The 15,779-nt window shown below is 40.0% G+C and overlaps 1 protein-coding gene across 2 annotated transcripts in view; it reads right to left on the bottom strand.

Annotated features, from left to right (window-relative positions):
• DSG2 (desmoglein 2) overlaps positions 1-15,779 on the bottom strand; it is a 53,614-nt gene that overhangs the window by 27,277 nt on the left and 10,558 nt on the right. For both annotated transcript variants that reach the window (XM_009192567.4, XM_003914271.5), the window contains exons 2-5: positions 3,123-3,158; positions 1,471-1,605; positions 444-605; positions 158-302 (exon numbers count right to left, since the gene is read on the bottom strand). In XM_009192567.4, the coding sequence (XP_009190831.1) occupies positions 158-302; positions 444-605; positions 1,471-1,605; positions 3,123-3,158 (478 nt within the window). The remainder of the gene's footprint in view (positions 1-157; positions 303-443; positions 606-1,470; positions 1,606-3,122; positions 3,159-15,779) is intronic.

The following is a 15,779-nucleotide window of genomic DNA, read 5'->3' as shown; positions in this document are numbered from 1 at the left end:
CTTTAAACCTATAAGGAAAGCAATTCTGAACCTAGAGTGAAAGGTTTCTTATTTGTTCTGTAGGTAATACTCAACTTTAGCTAAGATATGAAATTTAGTGTTTATTTACAGTGGGGATAAAATAATCTTAGTATTTAAAAAAAAAAAAGACTCTTACGTGCTGCACTCAACTCTTCAACAGACCCAACAAAGACATCCTGTGTGAACACTGGTTCATTGTCATTGATATCGAGAACCTTAATGCGTAGCTCTAAGGGTTTCTCTACATTGTTTCCTCTTTCATCCAAAGCGTAACCTGTTAGCTGAAATCATGACATAAATAATAAATAAGATTAGATTTAAGCTAAGAAAACTAAATTACCATACTATGAAAAAAAAAAACAAATGATACTTATTATGAAAGGAAAACTACAAACTAATAAATGTAAAATTATTCTTCTTACCAGAAAAAATGGTGTTTCTTCTCGATCAAGAATGCTGGTAATATTCAGTTCTCCAGTGTCTTTATTAAAGACAAATATACCAAAAGGTGGCTCTGTAATCCCTTTTCCAGTGTATTTGTAAGTAACTTTGAGTCCTCTTTCTTCTGTAAGATCAGAATGTATCTGACATAAAAATAACAGGAATGTTTCAGGTTGAACTCTCTGTAATTTACTAGATTTGATCTTAGCCAAAAGCCTGAGAAGAGATTCTCTGTAATTTATAGGTATATATTTGTATGGACAATTTCCTTCTGAAGTTCTTTGGTAATACAGGCCAGAGATGACAAGACTTGGACTAGGGGAATGACAGTGGAGTTGAAGAGAAGCAGCAGATTTGGAATATATTTTTGGAATAGAACTGATAGTGTGTGGTACATTTTTGGCTTGAAAAACGGGAGAGAATTATAGCGTCAATTACCAAAATGGGTAGAACTTACGAAGAAAAGCTTTGGGGGGAGAAAAATGAAGGGTTTATGTTTGTGCATGCCAACTTTGAAATATAGAGTAGCAACACTATCACATAATTTATCAAAAAAACTCGACCCCTTGAGAGTGAAAACACAGATATTAATTATTAAGCCAGGACCACAGGCATGAACCATGACTGTCTCAGGCAAATGAAGATGGTCACCTTACCTAGTAATAGACACCAGGTCATCTTGAAAATGACATTTTATGACATCTTCTTTTGAGCACTGAACACTCTGTGTTACCAGTGCCAAATCCCTTTACTCTTAGTTAAATCAAAGCTTAGAGTTATCTATATTTTTGCCAATGATGCTGCATCTTCCGGAATAGGAAAGAGAATCTTAAAGTTGATACTTTATGCTAAAAAGTAAGCTCTGCTAATTTTCAGATATCTCTTGAATATTTAAAAATTCTGTAAGCACATTCTAAATTTTCCTTAAATCTTAAAGTAGACATAAAAGTCCTCTCATACCACATTTTAGTCATATGCATATATTTCATGTTCCTCTTTAGGAGATACCTTGGCAATTGGATTCTTTTTGGACAGATCCTCTCCCTCCCGAAGAGCCACGGGGGCGGTGATCCAGGCGCGCTTTTGCCGCACTAAATGAGGATGTTTAGGAAGCAGCTTATTTTCATTTCTTGTGCTTGAGACCTACAACAATAGAATATTGTGAAAATTTATTATGTGTCATAAATATAGAACGTTAGTATGGTGTCCTATAACATATTAAACTGTTAAATAGTGCAAATTTTAAGGTATGCTTTGTATTTCCTATGAGGCTTCATTGTCTAAAAGGGAATATATATATTCCAGCAAACTGCATAGGGCCTAAAGAGATTATCTCCAAGCTGGTAAAGTGGTAGGGTTTTTTTCTGGTTTATTTTTTCTTTTGAGACAGGGTCTCACTTTGTCACCCAGGCTGGAGTGCAGTGGCATGATCTTGGCTCACTGTAGCCTTGACTTCCCCGGCTCAAGCCATCTTCCTGCCTCAGCCTCCCAAGAAGCTGAGATTACAGGCATGCACCACCACATCTGTCTAATTTTTGTATTTTTAGTAGAGACGGGGTTTCACCACGTTGCCTAGGCTGGTCTTAAACTCCTAGACTCAAGTCTTAAGCAATCCACCTGCCTCCGTCTCCCAAAGTGCTGGGATTACAAGTGCGAGCCACTGTGCCCAGCCAGTAGAATTTTGTTTTTAACTGTAAGAAATGATTTCCCAGAGTGAGAGTAAAGAATCATTTAGTAGCCTTACAAATTGGCAAAGTAAAAAATAACAGATCATGTCAAAAACGTTTTTTCTTATTAACTGAAAATGAAGTTTCATTTTTCTGTGGTGGCTTGTGATTTAAAAATAAATTACTAAATGTTTTTTAAGACTAAATCTTAGTAATCTATTGATATAAATTTGACTAAAACTAGGGAAACTGTCAGTTAATGAATTTATTGTTTTCAGGATTGGGTAAAGAATGAAATTTCCCATTTCATTTTCAGAACCTTAGGGAGAAAACCATTCTATACATTTCCAGTTGGGTTTTATAGGTGCATATATATTTTATCCAAGGCAAATTTCAATACAGCTGACCTGGGATCTTAAGATCAGAAATAATCCTTATACTAGGTTTGCTTTATCATTTTACTCATTTTGTTGCTCTATGTAGTAGGTATTTTACTTCGAAATATTTACACGGGTTATCACTAGGTCCTTGATTTTTTTTTTACTTGCACAAAATTTTCTATGTCAAAAAAACTGAAATTACTTTTTCACTTATACTTCACGAAGTATTCATTGTTAACAGCTTAATATCTTTTATGATTTTTCATAACTATACAGTTGCACATATATACACAGATGTATAAAGGTCTTTTTGCTATAAAAATGGATTTATACTATATATCTCATTTTACCCCGATTTTCATTCAGCACCTCGTCATGGACATTCTGCTATGTACCATAAATGGTTTTAACATTCACCTATTGGTGGATACTTACATTGTTAAAAACTGCTGCACTGAACACCCCTGGATAAGCTCCTCTACACTTGTTTGAATGGGAATCGCTGGGTCTAATACAATGTGTGTCTTTAATCTCGTAAAGCCCAGACAACCTGTTTGCCATGGAATTAAGCCTCCTGAGTCAAAAGGCAGAAATAAATCCTTTATTTCCTCACCTGTAAGTGAAGTCCACTTCCAACATTAAAGCAGATCTGTAAAATAAAATTATTAGATATTTAGCCAACTTACTGCTCAATTCAGTGTGAAAACATTGTTCATGAATAACGTACCACATTAAATATTATAGACATAAAAAAAGTTTAACCACTACTACTATCCCTTGTCAAGAGGAAACAAATTTAATTTTTCCCTTTGCCTTCCCTAATGGCCAGTGCCAGAGGAGAAATCTATATCCTCCTGGATCCATACTGACTCCTCCAGAAAACAGTATCTTAAAAAACAAACAAAATAATCTGCCTTGTGACATCTTAGTCATTCTCCCATCCTTTTCTCCCCACCCTATGGTTTTTATCTTGTGTTCTCCAGGACCTGCTTACCTTTCCTCAGGGCCACCAGTATGTTATGTACCCCACACCCAGCTAACTCCCACCATCCCTATGGATGTGTGTGCATTACACACACACACACACACACCACACACATGGACAGCCCATGTTCTGACTTTTCGGTTCCTCAGTATCCTCAGTCCCACCAACTCTTTTCTTTGGTTCTTCATAGGCACTGTCACACCGGGGACTTCATCATGACATAGTACTGTTCTAAATACAGTTATGTTTACTCTTAAATTTGCCCAAAAAACTCCCATCTTGCTTTCTGAATATTTTGCACTCTAAAAAAAAATTTTAAAAACTGATGCATTAAAGATGTGCATAGTTTTGGAATATATGTGATAATTTAATACATTCATATAATTTGTAAAGATAGTGTACTTGGGATGTCAATTACCTTAAATACTTGTCTTTTCATTATGCTAGAAACATTCGAATAATTCTCTTCTAGCTGCTTTGAAATGTATAATAGGTTACTGTAAACTACAGTCACCCTGCTAATCTATCAAACTAGTGTTCTTACTTCTAATTAGTGGTCTTCTTTCTTCTATCAAACCATCTATTTGTACCCATTAATCAATTACCTTTCCCAGTTTCTGGATTCTATCATTCTATTCTCTATGCCCATGAGATCAAAACTTTTAGCTCCCACATATGAGTGAGAACACGTATTTGTCTTTCTGTGCCTGGCTTATTCAGTTAACATAATGACCTCCAGTTCCAGCCACGTTGTTGTGCCGCAAATGGCAGGATTTCCTCACAGTTCATTAATCTCCCTGCTGGCTTCATTCTTCTCTTGGCTCAATCTGAACCAGCACTTTCTAATATGGTAGCTACATGTGGCTATTTGGATTTTAACTGAAATTATTTGAAATGAATAATCCAGTTGCTCAACAGCCACATGTGCTAAGGGCTACCCATCTGGACAGGGTGGACAGAAAACATTTCCATCACTGCACACAGTTCTACCAGACCAGTGCTAGCAGACTGCTGCCTGCCACTCTGAAGATGTTGTCAGTGATCACCAGGGAGCATTCATTTTCATGACTCTTGCTATTCCTGCCTCACTTTTCCTCTCAAATCTAGAAACCTATTTAGTACTGACCACACACTGGCAATATTGCTAGAGGGGCCACAGTGGCTGAATAAATCTCTTACACATTCATGCTCTCAAATAGCTGTTCTTTCAGTGGGGTGACGGTTCCTTTCTAGAGTGACCATATGTCTGCATTTGCCCAAAGAGTCTAGGTTGACACCTGCTGTGAGGCATTCCATCTGTTAGCAACCCTTTCATCCTCAAAAGTATGCTCACACTATAAATTGTATCGTCACCTTGTCATTGCTTTACCCTTATTGCATTTCTAAAATAGGCATTCCAAACTTTAGGAAATGACGCTAGTCACACCTCCATACCTATTCACTCTTATGAGATGACCCCACATATTATTTGACTGACACTATCTTCAGTCATCCTCTCCTTCCTTTCATTCCCCAGGGAAGAGGTGTCCTGACTCCTTTCCAAGGCAAACCATCATTTGTGTGCTTTATTTGCAACTCTATTTGTTCTCTCACATTTATCTTCAAGAACCTTAATCCTTCCACTAACCTTTTATCATCCTTCTCCACTGGCTAATCAACACATTTATTTCCTTCTGATTGACAAACCAAATATATTTCGGTTTTCCTTCTCTTAAAAAAGAAAACGAGATCCCTCTCTTGTTTCTGTTAACAATCTATTGCTCTATATCCCTCTCTTACTTATAATTCCAAACTGAAATTATTGTCTATATGTATTGCCCCCACTACTCCACCTTCCATTTATGCATTAATTCACTGGACTCTGTCTTTGGTGTAGATTGTCTCAGTTGTTTGCCTTTTCCCATCTGCATGGTCACATGGATCCATGAAGCCCTACTTGGTACATCATGGGGAACAAGGCATTCCCTAAAATTTCAGTCTCTTTCACATCCTTTGCATTCATTTGAAAGCTTCCCGTAGGGTCCATTCCACATGTGAATCCTTCAGCCTCTTTCTTTCCTTTCCATTGTCAGTTCATGTTCTTGGCTCTCCATTCCAAAAAGAAACTCAGGGAGAGGAGATGTTCAGCTTCTAGTGTGGGCTTCTCTGGGGCAGATGAACAATCATGGCTAATTCTCTATTTTATGATCAGATCTATGATCTCTTCTTCATTCTCTCTACTATTAATTTGCCCAGCTAGCAGTGGCCAGAGATGTCTCTAACCAAGGTGGTACTCCCCAAATGTATGTATTTTCAAAGGTGGCATGGTATGAAAAGCAAGGGAAAGCAATGCTGAGATAGAACACTTCTCTCTGCATGTTCCCTGGGTGGGAATTTTCAAAGGGAAAGATCAGTGCCTGGATCAGAGAGGTCCCAGTGTCCACATCATCAGGGAACAGTCTTCAAATTTAGTATATGTCGGCCGGGTACAGTGGCTCACGCCTGTAATCCCGGCACTTAGGGAGGCCGAGGCAGGCGGATCATGGGGTCAGGAGATCGAGACCATCCTGGCTAACGCGGTGAAACCCCGTCTCTACTAAAAATACAAAAAAAAAAATATTAGCTGGCCATGGTGGTGGGCGCCTGTAGTCCCAGCTACTTGGGAGGCTGAGGCAGGAGAAGGGCGTGAACCTGGGAGGTGGAGCTTACAGTGAGCCGATATCGCGCCACTACACTCCAACCTGGGAGACAGAGTGATACTCGGTCTCAAACAAACAAGCAAATGAAAATTTAATATATTTCTTGCCCATCTTTCTAACCATCAGACTCTTCTCTTTGATACAGGCCATATTAAGGAGTTGGCTGCACTGAATATTTGCTACTTTTATTCTTCCCTACAATCTTACTGGCCCTAGCAAGAGGGTATAATTTACATGTTATTTTAACTAAATATTATTATTCTGACCAAGTGTCATCTGTTTTACTAGGGTATAAGAAAATGGAAGTAATTTATAGTCCTCTAGTCAAAGGTAAATTCATCATATGAGCCTATTCACTGATTTTTATTGGAATTTACTTTCTAGATGTGATTTGCTCAGAAATGCAGAAAATCGCATGGTTACCAACAGTGCTTCTTAAACTTTAATGTGTATTATGTTCACTGGGGACCTTGTTAAAATGAAGATTCCAATTCAGTAGGTCTAGAGGTCAGCCTTACACTTTACATTTCTAACAAGATCTCAGATGATAGCAATGTTGTGGGTTCTTGGACCAAATTTTGAGGAGCAAGATTATAGAATGTGACATGAAATATCATTTGTTTGTTTACGTACAAACAACAGTCAATGAAGTGTGCCTTATTCATTATTGTTTCAGTAGTCAGCACAAGAATTATTGTGACTCTTGACTGCTGGTATCTCGAAGGCAGAAATTCATAAAATATATTTCATTATGTATGTATTTTTAACATTAAAATCATTTTAAATTGCAAACATGTATAAAAGCGGAGCGAACAGTACAATGAACACCCACATAGCTAACATCCAGTTTCAACAATTACCTAGTACACATTTCTTTTAAAATATGTTTTTACTTATGAATAATTTTAGATTTACACAAATGTTGCAAAGATAGTAACAGCAGTTCCTTTCTCCACTTTCCTCGTATGTTAACATCTTAAATAGCTACTGTATATTTGTCAAAATTAAGAGATTAACATTGGTGCATTTAGTTAATGCACTGTTATCTAAATTCCATACTTTATTCGGATTTTACCATTTCCCCCACTAATGTTATTTTGCTGTTCCAGGATCCAATCTACCATTCCACACTGCATTTGGTAATCACATCTCCTTTATATCCTCTGGGTTTTTGACAGTTTCCCAGTCTTTGTTTCTCATGACCTTGATGGTTTTGAGGAATACTGGCTGAGTATCCTGCATAATGTCCTCCAATTTGGGTTTACCCGTTGTTTTTCTCATGATCAGACCAGTATTAGGTGTTTTTGGAAAGAACATCACAGAGCTTAAGTGCCCTTTTCATCACACCATACTAGCTGGTATGTAATATCCACATGACACCACGGGCTAAGGTACTGATTGCAGTTTCTCTGCTGTAAAGTTACTATTTTTCCCTGTCCTTATTCCATTCTTCGGGAGTGAGTCATTAAGTCTAACCCATCCTTAGGGCAGAGGGAAGCGGGGAAGAGATTCTGCCAGATAAGGTGCTTTAGTCTGAATTTCCTTATCTGTAACAGCAGAGTAATACATATGTGGCAGACATTTTTAATTGTCTAGCTTATTGGCATTCTCTCTCATCTTCAGTGTTCATAAGACTCTATTTTGTACTCTCAGGTAGACCCTGCCTAGCTCATGGAGCTGAATGACTGGTATGACAAAACAGGGTATGTATGCCTGTTTACTTTGATAGTGGCTGGTTTAGGCATAAATGTATAAGAGAATTTTGGCTAATGAGGTATCAGGAGACCCTACAAAAGATTCTCCTCACTGATTATAAGAGAAGCGCATGCATAACCTCCCTGTTTAAGTGCCTCTGGAGACTGCTGAGTGAGGAAGTGACTTTTGGAATAGCTACAGCCATGCTGTGACCATGAGGGGAGAGCTAACGAAATGCTAGAGAAGCCAAACTGAAACCATAAAGGCTTTAAGTTACAGAATCATTCAAATCTGGACCAACTCTCTCTCCAGACCCTTTCTTATGAGATATTCAATATTCTTTTCTTTAACCTAGTTTTAGTTGGGTTTTGTTACTTGCATCTGATAGCCACCTAACTAGGACACATCCGTTTTGCAGGGCTGATGTGCAAATTAAAGAAATACATGAAATGTAACTATTGCAGTGACTGGCATTCAATAAATAGAATTTATGAGACATTTCCTCAATTGTAAGTCTTGCATGGTCCTCATCTTAAAATTTCTGCAAGTTTGAATTAATTCATAACTTCAATTTCCTGAGCTTGTAGGATATGGTAAGTGTTTGGGTGAGGGAGAAAGGACAAGATGGAGGAAGGTGAAGAAGAAGGCACAATCCATGTTGCTTCCGGGTTCTTCCTCACCAACTTTCCCACGCCCAGGAAGATGCAGATCAACCAAGCATGCGCCAGGTGACGTCAATCCGAAGAGATAGAAACTTACCCAGCCATGCCTACGGAGACGCCCTGATCACGCCCTTATCCCGCCCACTGCCCTCCCCCTTCCAGTACCAATGCATAAAAGTCCACTGCCGGCAGGAGCCAGCGTGACTTCTTCGGCCCCTCCTACTTGTGGACCGGAGAACCTCACCCGAGAGTGCCGGCGTGACTTCCCTGGCCCCATACCTGAGGACCGGAGAACCTCGCCCGAGAGTGTGTGCATACTTGCAATAAAAGACTGCCACTTTCTTATGTACTTTGGCCTCATGTTTAATTATTTAGCTCTCCTAAATTAAGTATTAAATTAAGACAATTATTAAACTAAATTAAATTAAGACAGTTCACAACTGGGCATTGGGCAAAAAGGTGTCCAAATCCTCGCCCACCTACCACGCCGTGCCCAACCTGCCAACAGGAGAAACATTGGAAGTCTGATTGCCCCGCCAGCAGGGCAGGCATTGCGCCTCAACGTGGTGCCTCTCCTCAAAGGCCGGAAGGCTCCTTCCAGCTCGTACACCTGGACGACGACTGACAGTGCCCACACTCGGAGACCCCGGTCACCCTCGCTGAGCCTAGGGTAACTCTACAGGTAGCGGGTAAGCCAATTTCTTTTCTCATCAATACGGAAGCTACCTATTCTGTTTTGTCAACCTATGGAGGTCCTAGCCAGCCATCCACTATCTCAGTAGTTGGGGTAGACAGTAAACCGTCTAACCCTCGCCAGACCCCAGTGTTAAATTACTGCCTGGACTATGCATGCTTTGCCCGCTCTTTCCTCATCATGCCCTCTTGTCCCACCCCCCTCTTGGGATGAGACATCTTAACCTAACTCAAAACATCTATTCCCCTTCCCTTTCTCCAGGTGACCAGGTTCTACTCAAGGATCAACACCCTCCTCAAATTTTCCCGCTTCCTCACTATTAACTGACTTTTCCCTCATAAACCCCATAGACATCCTCCTTCCCAACCCATTCCAACCAGTAGGTTTCCCAACTTTTTACTCTCATAGAAGACCTAGCTTGGCAGGGTGCCCTTTGTGATTTCCTAATTCCCATACTAATCCTCTGCCTTGCCTTATGTTTTGCTCCCATTTTAATAAAATTTCTCCAAGCCAAGGTCCAAGAAATCACCTGAGTCACCTTCAACCAAATGCTCCTGCATCCCTACATCCAACTGCCAACCTCAGACCCTAACTACGCCCCTTAACAGCAGAAAGCAGCCAGACGGACAATGGTGCCCCAAATTCTTATAACCAATAAGAGGTTGGACTGTTTGGGTGAGGGAGAAAGGACAAGATGGAGGAAGGTGAAGAAGAAGGCACAATCCATGTTGCTTCCGGGTTCTTCCTCACCAACTTTCCCGCACGCGGGAAAATGCAGCCGGCGCCTGGGAAGATGCAGATCAACCAAGCATGTGCCAGGTGACGTCAGTCCGAAGAGATCGAAACTTACCCAGCCACACCTATGGAGATGCCCCTATCACGCCCTTATCCCGCCCACTGCCCTCCCCCTTCCAGTACCAATGCATAAAAGTCCGCTGCCGGCAGGAGCCAGCGTGACTTCTTCGGCCCCTCCTACTTGTGGACCGGAGAACCTCACCCGAGAGCACCAGCGCGACTTCCCTGGCCCCATACCTGAGGACTGCAGAACCTCACCTGAGAGTGTGTGCATACTTGCAATAAAAGACTGCCGCTTTCTTATGTACTTTGGCCTCATGTTTAATTATTTAGCTCTCCTAAATTAAGTATTAAGACAATTATTAAATTAAATTAAATTAAAACAGTAAGTAACACAATATTCTTACCCTGTTGGATGCTTACATACTGGGGAGACAGACAAAGACAGACCAGGTTTCGGTAGGAGCTACAAAAAAATTAAAACAGGGCCAGGAGAGTAGAGAATGATTTGAATGTGTGGAAAAACTCTCAGAAGGGGCTGCATCTGCACAGAGACCTGAATGGTATGAGGAAGCCAGTCAGGCAGAGCCCGGCAAAAGGAACGCCCAGGCCATGCGGTGATGAATCACTGATGATGATGTCACAGGGATAATAGGCCAGTACCCAGTCAGGGAGAGGACTTCGGGTTTTATCCTGAGTGTGAGAGGAAGCCACTGGAAGCTTTTATGTTTGGAAACGATACAAATCAGTTTATGTTTGAAAAAGCTCACTGCTGCTACTGTACAGAGAACAGACCATAAAGGGACAAAAACAAACATATGGAGACCAGACTGTAGTCACTGCATCATTGCAGGAGCGGTGCAATAGATAACACTAGCTTAAACCCTGGGGGTTGCAGTAAAGATGAAAGAAAGTAGATACCTCTAGTGTTTATTTTGAAGGCAGAGGCAACAGAGACCTGTGAATGGAGTGAATGAGGGCGAATAGTCAAGATGACCCTTAGAATTTTGACCCCGAACACCTGGGTGAGTGAAGGCACCATTTCCAGAGATGAGACAGAATGGGGAGAGGGATGGAGTAAGCTGAAGGTGGGGCGGGGGGGGGGGGTGGTGTTGAGGGAGGGGTGAAATGGGAGGTAAGAGCTGTTTTTATGTGTTCTATGTGAATGGCCTTTTGGATATAGGAGTTAGTAGCTCAGAAAAGAAGTTATGCCTGGAGATAAACATTTGGGAGTCATCAGTCGGTTTTAGTTACGGAACTGGGATGCATATTAGAGGTCTTGTACATCTTTAATGTAATGTTTCTTTTCTTCTCTCAAAAGGCTGGTATTAAATTGCTGAGCATCTAGGGAGTCAGTGTAACACAGGCAAGGCTAATCTGCTGTGAATCTGGACAGTGGCTATCAGGGGGCTCATAGGGACTGAAGGGAGCACAAGGGGCCTTCTGGGATGCTGGCAATCTGTTTCTTCATCTGGTAACTGGTGACATGGTGTTTTCAGTTTGTGAAGATTCAGTGCACTCGTGATATGCGCACTTTTCTGTATGGATGTTACACTAAAACATAAAAAATTGATGTGCATCCTCAAGTCAAGGTTGTCTTGGAATCTAGGTAACAGGGTTCTGCTATCTGCATTTTTTATAGCACCTATTGCAGTAGCATGTTTTTAATAAGGTGTGATGGACTGAAATATTTGCTTCATTCATTGTACAAAAAAGAAAAAAGAACTGCACTAACATTTTGTCAATTGTGGAACTGTTTGTTTATTTGACTAAGCAAACAGTTAAGATCTCAGCCACTGCTTTCTAAATAATTTGGATCTGGTTCCTTTAGATCCTGTATCTCACAGAACACATTCTTAATTTAGACCAATCGTTCTCCACTAGGGACAGTTTTGCCCTGCCCCGCTCCTCCTGCCACTGGGGATATTTGGTAATTCTGGACACATTTCTGGTTGTCAAACCAGGTTTGGGCTTGAGGTCGGGCAGATAAATGCCAGTGGCATCTAGTGGGTAGAAACCAGAGATGCTGTCAAACATCCTACAATGCACACGATAGCCCTTACAACTGTTATCTGGCTCCAACTGGCAAAGTGCTGAGGTTAAGAAACCATGGCTGTGTTTCTCTGATTGGAAGCTACTGTAGTACCTAGGGTCAGTACAGTCATACAAGCTGCAGAGGACTGTGGAGATTCTGTACATCTCCAGTGGGTAGTATACTGCAAATAACATGAATGGAATAAGCAGAAACTTTCTGCCTTAGTCTTCCATTCCCACTCCCTGGCACTTTAAAAAAAACCTGTCCACTCTGTAAGTTTGAGTCACTTCCTGTGGGGATGCTGTATAGGGGTTTCAAGCATCGGAAGGATGGCTGGACAAGATGGCCGATATGGTTTCCTCCAAACACTAAATGTGTGACTTTTTTTCTCACCAGGAACTTGGTGACAGAAAAATATCACCTGCAACATGCCTTTAAGACTAATGAGGAAAAGTAAGCTGCTAGTTCCTGTATCCAAAGCAGTGTTTTCAGATGAACCAAAAAATTCTGCAAAAGCTTTTCTAATTTGCTAACTCTAAAAAAGTTACTTTATTTTAACTAGCTTTGCTGCTTTGAAAAACACGTAAAAAAATTTCCTACCATTGGATCCTGCACATCTTATAAAAACTGGACTTCCTGGTATCTGGCAAAATATATATATATATATTTTTTTTTTGCAGAGGCATGAGGGAATACCAAACAGCATCAATCAATGTAGTCATTGTTTTCAAGGTCAGCACTTTTAGAAAAGACTTTCTGTTCTGAAGTCACCTTGATGAGTTTAAACACGAAGAATCCAGGAGGACTCATGAGTCACTGGATGGCAGCTCCTCCTGGCTGACAGATTCTCTATCAGAAGCCTTTCCTTTAAAGTAGAGAATCTTGAAGTGTTCGGTGGTTTTACGGTGAGGTAATCCCTTAAACTTTAATAACTCAGACTAAGAGATATCTTATTAAAAATGGATGTAGAGAAATACAAATTAGTTTAAAACATTATTTCAACTTTGAGTCCCTATAATGGCTTCTAATGTCCATTCAGTGAGAAATTACTAGAAGGTAAGCAGTGTGCTCAACGGACTCTCTTTAGAACTTAAACACAGAGGACGTGGCACTTGCCAGTGGTTCTTTAAATTCATGCCCATCTCAGGCCCATCATCTAACATCTGTGTTATTTTCTTTCCTTATGTTACTCAACCTTCCAACCAGGCAGAATGTTTTATAACTCTTTTGTTTCTCCCTTTTATTGTACAGGAGGTCAAATCAAAAACTGCCCAGAAGATCCCTGGTTTATCCCCAATTCATTCTTAAAGAGTTTTCAACTTTGGCTGAAATAATCTGAAAGAAATAAAACGAGATAAAATAAAGGGAGTGGATGCCACTTGTTTATTTCTTCCGGTCACACATCCTGATTTTTCTATTTGTATTGGCAGAGCTGGTGGTCTGGTCTGCAGTAGTCTCTGTAGCCACAAAGAAGGCTCTGTAGTCTATAGTCATAGAAATGTACACATTCACAAGAGTTCCAGTGACCCAGTGCAGTCACGGTGGACCAATGATTTTGGTGATCTGCTCTGATAAATCTGACGTGGGTCAGGTTTATGTTAGAATTCACCTACTGCACTTTTTTCTTCTTAATCTTATTTTGGGGATGGGAGGAAGAAAAGGCAGTTTTTATAAAATTTATTTTAAGGCTAACCAGCACAACTTATTTAGAAAATTCCAACTTAAAAGTCCAACTTACAGATGATCTAGACATTTCTATATTCCTATAGCAGTCTCACTCAACAGCTGATTTAAATACGTAATTATATTTTTCACAATTGCTAATTTTAAAAAAACAAGAGCAATATTTTGAACTTTCAATTTTTGAACTCTGAATTTGAACGTTAGATAATAAATATTTTAAATCTGACAGTAATAAAGTATATGACTTATCAACATCTTTCACCTGTTCTTGGGATGTTTGGGCTAATCTGAATGTAACAAATATAATTTTAGGTGAGTCATATTGAAGTTAGTTACAAAGAGGAAGACAGTTTCTTTGAAAACTTTTTATTAACTCATAGAATTTTAAAACATGCATTTAGCAATGCTTTGCTACCCTTGACTTGTTCATGCATGCTGTGAATTCTTATTTCAGGTAACATTTGGTATACTCATGGACAGTTCCTATTTTTTCCCTTGGCATAGGGCTTTTTATTATTTAATCTTCTTTTCTACTCCATTTATTTTTATTTTCTAATTGGGATGTTAACAGTGGTTTTCAAGCTTGAGTAGCATTAGAATCACCTTGATAAAACACAGATTACTGAGCCCCGCCTTAGAGTGTCTGACTCAGTAGGTCTGGATGGGGTCCAAGAATTTGTATCTAACAAGTTTCCTGGGGATGCTGATGCTGCTTGGTCCCAAAGGTGGGACCACACTTTCGGAAACCACTGTGTAAAATCACATGGCAGCATAGGAAAGGGAAGAGGAGAGCCTGGATAATTCATAAACTGGATAATGAGCCCCTAGTTACGGAGAGACGTGTGGAAAGATGTCTTCTAAATCAGGCAATTCAGGCTGGGCTCAGTGGCTCACGCCTGTAAGCTTGCACCTGTAAGTTCACACCTGTAATCCCAGCACTTTGGAAGGCAGAGGTGGGTGGATCACCTGTGATCAGGAGTTCAAGACCAACCTGGCCAACACAGTGAAACCCTGTCTCTACTGAAAATACAAAAATTAGCCACGTGTGGTGGTGCATGCCTGTAATCTCAGCTACTCGGGAGGCTGAGGCACAAGAATCACTTGAACCCAGGAGGAGAAGTTGCAGTGAGCCGAGATGGTGCCACTGCACTCCAGCCAGGGTGACAGAGTGAAACTCTGTCTCAAGAATAAATAAAATAAAATAAAATAAATCGGGCAGTTCAGTAACTGTGAATTCTCATCACAAAAAGATTTTTCATTTTACAAGTATTCATCAACTACAATTGAATTACTTTAGGTAGTGTTTTCCCTGGTTTATACCTCTTCTTCTAGTTCAACTTTTACTGGTCCTAAGCATTTGTCACTTAAAAAATACTTTACCATTTTATGGTGTTGGGAAAACTGGCTAGCCACATGCAGAAAACTGAAACGGGACCCCTTCCTTATACCTCGTACAAAAATTAACTCAAGATGGATTAAAGACTTAAATGTAAGACCTAAGACCATAAAAACCCTAGAAGAACACCTAGGCAATACCATTCAGGACATAGGCATGGGCAAGGACTTCACGACTAAAACACCAAAAGCAATGGCAACAAAAGCCAAAATTGACAAACAGGATCTAACTAAACTAAAGAGCTTCTCGGCAGCAAAAGAAACTATCATTAGCATGAACAGGCAACCTACAGAATGGGAGAAAATTTTTGCAATCTATCCATCTGACAAAGGGCTAATATCCAGAATCTACAAGGAACTTAAACAAATTTACCAGAAAATAACACTCAACCCTATCAAAAAGTGGGCGAAGGATATGAACAGACACTTCTCAAAAGAAGACATTTATGCAGACAACAAACATGAAACAAAGCTCACCATCACTGGTCATTAGAGAAATGCAAATCAAAACCACAATGAGATACCATTTCATGCCAGTTAGAATGGCGATCATTAAAAAGTTAGGAAACAACAGATGCTGGAGAGGATGTTGAGAAATAGGAATATTTTTACACTGTTGGTGGGAGTGTAAATTAGTTCAGCCACTGT

This window comes from Papio anubis, chromosome 19 (assembly GCF_008728515.1).
Source record: "Papio anubis isolate 15944 chromosome 19, Panubis1.0, whole genome shotgun sequence".
Lineage (NCBI taxonomy): Eukaryota > Metazoa > Chordata > Mammalia > Primates > Cercopithecidae > Papio > Papio anubis.
This window is presented reverse-complemented; position numbering and strand designations above follow the sequence as displayed.